A 7,500-nucleotide genomic window follows, 5' to 3' on the forward strand; every position below is an offset into this window, starting at 1 on the left:
CCATAAATCTTTGGGCGCAATGATCTGCTGTGATACATTAGTGTTAAATGTTGCTTTTAAATGGAATCGTCCCTTTAACAAAACTACAAATTAGTGGGGGAATTATTTAATAGACAACAGAATTATTGATCAATGTGTCACAAAGAAGGAGAGAGAGAAAGAAAGAAAGAAAGAAAAAGAAAGAAAGAAAGGGCGAGGAATGAGTGATGAGTGAGAGATGAATGAATGAATGAATGAATGAATGTATGAATTGGAACCAGCTGTTTTTTTTTGTCAGAATAGACCTATTCAAATAACACAGATGAGTGCACATCCAGGACTCCATGGGCAAACTGAATTGCACTCTCAGTAAAGTGACTGCAAGTGGCAGGCTAAGTGAATGTTTTCTTTCCCGAAACCTAATCACTGACCAAGGCATTCCTTGCAGTCTCCTCCACCCTCCCACTGACCAATTAAATCTCAACCAGATTCCCCCTTATGTATTAAAAATTCACGGAGCATCGCAGCTAACAGCCAGAGTTTTGGTATGAGTGCTAATCCTTTCCGTAATCCCCTGTACCTAAAGTATGCTGTTTCATGAGTGAACGCGCAGACGTCCAATCCTCTCGTAATCACCGCCGAAGGTTCAGTCCTTCGAATAGATAGCTTTGGGGAGACGGCAGAATCCTCAATAAAATCCATAAAGTTCAACTTAAATGTCTGTGCGCAATGACGGGATTTCTTGAAACTTTTTTTTTTTAATTTGCCCGCTTAAGATAAAGACATCCTGAACGTCAGCTTCGTGATTTTGACTGGTGAGCACAGTCTGTGTATGTGAAGGTCTGCGACGTCGGCCTGTTACATTTCCAACTGTCATGGATGTTATTTTTTCCAGGTCTTATGCAAGCGCCAAACATCAAGTTGTATTAGCCTTTAGGCGCTGATATTTCTCAGAAGTGAAACTCTTAGTATATATATATATATTTTTTAATATGAATAATGTGGCTAACTTTGCAGACTACTAAAGCATATAATTTTAAAAGTTTCACAATAAGAAACAAGCAATATTCAGAAAAAACACTTAATTGACAGTAATAATGCAATTAACCGATTAAAGCCGTTTAAAAATAAATCTTGTGGAAAATAATGGTAATGTCAATCATACAGAATTACAATAGGCCTACTACAATTTTGATTTTGTATAAAACTTATATGAGATGATTAATAACAACCAGTAGATCAACTCCCTCTTAGGCCTATATTTAACACCTTATGCAAACCTTCTATGTTATTAGTTTGAAATCAGCTTCAAGCCAATCTCATTACCCTGTAATTAGACCCTTGTTTAACTCATTGCTGAAGATGGTAATGTCACACAGGTAAAATGAAGGTGTATGTGGTATTCTATTTATAGTTAATGAAATGTATTAGGGAATCTCTCATGGCCATATGTGATATGACACAGTTGATTTTTACTTGTGGAATTGGTATCTTTTTTGAAACATGTGCAGTTCTTTGCCTTATTTAATGTCAGCCGCTATATGAAATGAATAACTATGATAATGCCATCTTTCCCACATACTGTATATGAAGTAGTTAGTCAAGAGGCACCCAGCTATTTAGCCACACACCCCACAGCTGTGAATTGTGGCAGACTAGATCACATAATGTACTTTGCTATTTTGCTATTGTATCAAAATTGATCAGGCCGTGTGTTCTAATTTCTGTTGAATACTCTGTTTCTGTGTGGTGCAGTGGTTGGAAAGGTAGTGTGTACTGCAAGGAGAATGCCAAGGATGCAGTATAAGGGCCAAACTACCCTCTAGCATCTTTTGGGAAATTAGAGGAGGTACAGGCCTCCCCTACTCTCCCCTTTCTGGGTACCTGCGGACCATCCAGGTGCTCTCAAATACACCTTACCTCCAGTGCAGTCTGCTTCCCTTGCCAAAAGCTCTGCTAAAAGTTCATAAAACAATTCAGTGCAAAAGGCACAACACTGCTATGCACAGCTCACAATTAGAAAGTGTTAATGTTTGATTGTTTTTCTCTCTTGTCTTTTGAGTTTAGGAAATGAAAGGTAATATGACATGACCGTTTGAAGAAAGTATCATTTGAAATGTTTATTAGCAGCAGGGTTTGTGTTTCTACTTTCTACCTTTCCACGGGGGAAAAAAAACAAACAAAACAAAGTGTTGTCATCGGCCCTGGGGTTCTCAAACTTTTGTTTTGAACTTGGAGTGATCAGACCTGCCTTGTTTACCGAGCACATAAAGCATGTGGCCATCATGACCTGATCCACTGCATATGGCAAAGCGTCTGTTTTTCTTTTTTTCTTTTTAAGTCTCCCCTTTATGCCAGGACACCTGCCTCTTAAATCTATACTCCATGCAGACGCTGACCATTAAGCAATTAACCCACTGATGCACCTGTCACAGTTGAGTTCATTGCATCTGCGTGACTTTTTTTTTTTCGGGAGAAAAGTCATGTGGAAAACGTGTCTGCCAGATAATGTTCCTCAGACGTGCTGAGTCAGCGCTGGTTTCCAGAAGCCGAGACATATTTTACGGTAAGTAAGACTCAAATCATTGCCCCGACGCCTCTTTTGTCACTTCTCAAGGTGAGAAGAGACCTCGACTCTGGGGAATAAAAATGTGGTTCCCCCCACGCACGCAGTTGTCTTGTGGGAAGGAAACCCAGTCTGAGGCTGAGAGGAAGACACCCTTATTGTGCCTTTTCACTTTATACTTTTACTTACTTTTACGTTTTGATGTCCCCCAAGAGGGACATTTTTCTTGGGCTGCAGTCACTGCATCACACACTTACAACATACTACATAAAACATAGAATATACAGAAAACAACACAGCACAGAAAGTGCACAACACAGTGGGGGTAAAAGTGTATAAATAGTACATAGGTAGTACAATAGGCAACAGACTTTCAACAGCGTCAGGCTGCTGGTGGTGGGTGAGGCCTCACACCTTTTCCACAGGCTCTATCTAGCCTCTCTTCTAGGGACGCATTGGTTAGGACGAGCCATAGTGTTTAAGCCATAGGCCATACAGTAGGTGATTTACTCTGGGGAGGTAAGGTCTTGGACAGGACGTTTGCAGATTAGACTCAAATATTGTCACTCAATTATTGCACAGATTTAAATGCGTACAGTAGACTTTTCTTTCGTCAATCAAAGCCATACACCATGAAATGTGTGTGTTTGTGTGTGTGTGTGTGTGTAATATTTTAATTAGTAGTTATTGATTGCTCTACGCTGTTATAGACTTGGTGTGAAGACATTTGAACATACACTCAGCATGACAGACAGTCAGACACATGCATGCACAGACACAGACACAGACAGACGCAACAATATTTGGGAGCATGAAAAAAATACATAGTGGAGAGACTTTGAATAATTTGAAATAATTTCATCTATTTATTTATGAAATTATAAGATAAAATATAGCATTGTTGTCTAATGTAACAGCTGGAATTGCATAAATAAAAATGACCAAAGTAACACTGCTTGTAACAGATTCTCTTTCCAAAGGGAAAATCAAGGAGAAGAGTGAACATACACAACTATACAGCTTCATATACAAAAGTGGTTATAAATACTGAACAACTAGAAAAATACACTTGTCCTTTGAGAATTCACTCTGTTCGTCATTATGAAGAGTTTCATAGAAAAAAAGAGAGGGATAGAGAGAGAGAGAGAGAGAGAGCAATAGAGAGAGAGAGAGAGAGAGAGAGAGAGAGAGAGAGAGAGAGAAAGAGAAAATCAACACAGTATGCTGTTTGAATAAGCGTGCGCTGAGGTGAGCTGTGTAAAAAGTTGCGTTAGCGTTTTGGCTTGATGTCTTCTATTGTCCCCTAGTTGTCTGTATCCAGATAAAGTGATGAAAGGATTGCAGCAATCAGTTTCAATATTTCCAACAGAACAAAAAATACAACATATGAACATATTTTTATATTCTAAGTATCTACAGACCATCACAGAGTAGGGGAATCACAAAGAGCATTATGTAATCAGTATTACAGTCATACTCAGCATATAATAATAATAATAATAACAATAATAATAATAAACACCATTATTGTAGTCTATCATATTATTAAAACATTATTATTATTAGCATTATTATTATTAAGAATCATTTCATATACTTGCATACATAATGCCAATCAGTAATGCCCCAGCAACACTATCCACAGAGTAATTCATTTTTACATTAACATAACATCATTACACATGAAATGGGGGAATGAGGAGTTACAAGTTAGCACACGGCGTATGGGAATCTATTTACTGTAAGGGTTCAGATATAGTCCCTGCTTGGTAGCTAGTTCATGTTACCGTTTCAAAAAAAGCATTCACTTTCCATTCACAAACTTTCAGAAAAGATGTCAAAAGAGGCTGATTTTTTTGTTTGTTTGTTTTTTTTTTAACAACACAAAGTTGTTGTCGTTTTTTTTTTTTCTCGTCATGAATACGAAAAAGAAGTTCCCTGAGCTACAGACATCAACCCTGCATTACAAGAGCTTGCGTAGAGAAACAGAGGGTGTGGCCTAGACACACGTTAGTACTGCTCACCGGGGCAGGTGGTCTCGCGACCACCCTATCATTCGTTAAGTGTTGACTGTGATGATGATAACCTGACTACACGCGGCGACAAACGGGAAAAACAAATTGCACACTAAAACGCTTGTAACATACAGTATTTGTGTCCTCATACAGTAGTTTCAGATATTTTTTTGTTTTTGTTTTTTTGCATTAGTCCTCATTTTTATTGCGCTGCTGAATTTCAAGGTTTCATAATTGAAGATTTCTCTCTTTTTTTTTTTGTACATTGAAGTCTGTTCACCGTGACCTTTAGAGTCCAAAAATCTGCGGAGAATGTGGAGTCATGGTCTCTGAGCAAGCACAGTGTAGAAGACTTCCCTTTGCTGTTCCTCGGGAGTCATCTTTTCTTTCTTTTTGCAGACTGGAAAGTGATTAAGTGTGTTTTTTTTTGTCCTCCTTCCTTCCTTCTTTCCTTCTGTCTTTATCCCTCGGTTATTTGTCACCGGTTTTTCAGCCGTGCGTATTGCTCCGTGCAATCAGAGAGAGGGAATGGAAGCAGTAAACAGGAGAAGACGGAACAATGAAAATATTTGTCTTTTGAAGATTTGTCATGCCAGGCTACGGAGGGAGGGAGGGAGGGGGGGCCACCACCCGGTGGTTCCCGTTGGTGGTCAAGCATAGCAATGGAGGAGACACAGTCATTTGTTTTCAAGTTGGACAACAGAGTATTGTCTGGATTTCGTTTTTTTTTGTGTGTTTTCCACAGCTATTGCAAAGCACAGGAGCCATTAGCATTAAACTACCGGCCTACAAACGGCGAGCTGTAGAATGCATTTACCTCATACCTCTGAAAGCAAGACAGGCCGAGAGAAGGAGATGGGGGGGAAACGAGGGAGGGAGGGAACGATTGATTTTGAAAATAAAGCTCTATTTCTTATATTATTATTTTTTTTTGTCTCCTGATTCTTTCGACCCCAAACAGCATCTCATTTCATATTGTCAGAAAGAAGAAAAGAAAAAAAAAAACTTTTTTTCCCAGCCAACCTATTGCTATACGGAGGATAAGGAGACAACCCCCCGTATAAAGATTATGTTTCGATGGAAACTATAAATGGAGGAAAAAACAACGTCGACGACAACAAAAAAGTACATCTATACCCGAAATATCCTTAGTGATCCAGTATTGCTCTTGAGAATGCTCCATCTCTGTAGTCTCGTATGTTTTTTTTTTTTCTTTTTTTAAAGCCTGATGATCTACTACTGTTCTTGTTCTCTGAAGGGGTCAAAGAGACAGAGACATCCCTTATGCAGGTAAGTGCTTGCGTTGGTTGGTTGGTTGGTTGGTTGGTTGGTGGGAGAACCACCTGAGCCCCAGGGCCCTTAGGAGTCCCGGCTCCCCGCTGGAAGTGCTCTCTACCTGGGAGCCTTGAAGCACCATCTGTGGTCCTGAGCTGGAGCTAAGGCTTTGGGAAAAGGGGGGGGGTTGGGGGTTGGACTGGAAGGGAGATCTCCGAGCCCCCACCACCCCCCCCGGAAGTGTCTCTCAAAGCCCTGGCTGAAGGTTGGTGAGAAGGGAAGAGGGGCGTCGGGGGTGTTGGGGGTGTCGGGGGTGTCTTGGGGCGCGGGGAGCCTCGCCTGGCGTCTAGGCCACGCTGGAGCCCCGGCTGGCACAGGAGGCCACGAAGCCCTCGTAGAGGATGGAGTCGCTGCGCTGGGAGTTGTGATGGGGCGCGGTAGCGTGCTGGGACGCCTCAGTCCTGGTCCCCGTGCCAACGACGCCCCCGATACTGCTGCCGCCGCCGCCGCAGACGCTCCTGTGCAGCCGGTCGGACACGGCGGCCGCGGAGGAGCCGCCCAGGCAGCCCAGGGACTCCAGGGGGATGCGCGAGAAGCCCTGCTGGGGCCCTACGGTGGCCGACGCCCGCTCAGGAAACTTCCATCTCTGCACGGAGACACAGAGAGAGAGAGAGAGAGAGAGAGAGAGAGCAAGAGTACTTAAGTATATTTAGTTCATATAGCACATTTAAAAAAGCAGCGTGCTTTATAATAGGTGTAGTTTTCCAGCTTAGACTTAAAAAGAAAGTTATAAAAGCATATCGGAGGTCATCTGAGTGACAATGACACAAACAACATTGATAACATTTCATTCAATGATATTACAACTCAACTCTATGAATGGAAAGCACCTGTTATATAAACTGTACCATATCAAGTCAAACCAGTCAAACAATGTGAAATGAGATGGATTGATAAAGACAAGCATACACAAACTAAAAAGTGTACTGTATACTTAGAAGGGACTAACACATGCAATACTTCTGGAAGTTTAAGATTGAATCGATTTATTTCACTTTCCTTCATCAGCATTCAACACCTGCAATTGTTTGCATATCCCAAAAAGCTTTCAGCATGTGTTGCATCTAATGCTACAAAGTACTGGTAAAACTGCTCTGCTGTATGTCTTCTCAGACACAGTGTTGCCATTTGCTTGTGATGCTAACCTCAAGTTCTAACAATTTCCCACTTGGATCCGATCGCTAAGTTTCGTTCACAGCTCGGAAACGGAATGAGTTATGATCATCACTCTGTGTGGCTCTCACCTCCGCGGTGTTCTATCATTTTATTTATACTCCATTGGAAATTAGTGTCCCCTGCACCGCGGGGAAAAAAAATAAGTCATCAATATGTCAGGAAAATCTCTCGAGCCTTTGCATAATGCATCGCAGAGACAAGAAAGGGAGGATATCGCCGCTTCTGGCAATGATGAGCCCCGGGAATGATTTATGGTGGTATTTGTCCTCGTGGTCGGGGCCGTAAGAACACCCAAAACGGCCTCGGTGAGAGGCGCCCCGTACGGATCTAGCGTCAGACAAGAGGAGGCTTTCTCCGTGCGGCGGAGCTCTGACACGAATGATTAAATTTTCTGTCAGGCGCCGCTGGAAATTTCAGGGCTTTATGGAT

At 41.7% G+C, this 7,500-nt stretch overlaps 1 protein-coding gene across 2 annotated transcripts in view; it reads right to left on the reverse strand.

Annotated features, from left to right (window-relative positions):
- Positions 1-3,388: 3,388 nt before the first annotated feature.
- Positions 3,389-7,500, reverse strand: part of LOC134061973 (nck-associated protein 5-like) — a 199,693-nt gene continuing 195,581 nt past the window's right edge. For both annotated transcript variants that reach the window (XM_062517829.1, XM_062517830.1), the window contains one exon: positions 3,389-6,481. In XM_062517829.1, coding sequence (XP_062373813.1) covers positions 6,182-6,481 — 300 coding nt within the window. In that variant the 3' untranslated portion in view covers positions 3,389-6,181. The remainder of the gene's footprint in view (positions 6,482-7,500) is intronic.

This window comes from Sardina pilchardus, chromosome 17 (assembly GCF_963854185.1).
Source record: "Sardina pilchardus chromosome 17, fSarPil1.1, whole genome shotgun sequence".
Lineage (NCBI taxonomy): Eukaryota > Metazoa > Chordata > Actinopteri > Clupeiformes > Clupeidae > Sardina > Sardina pilchardus.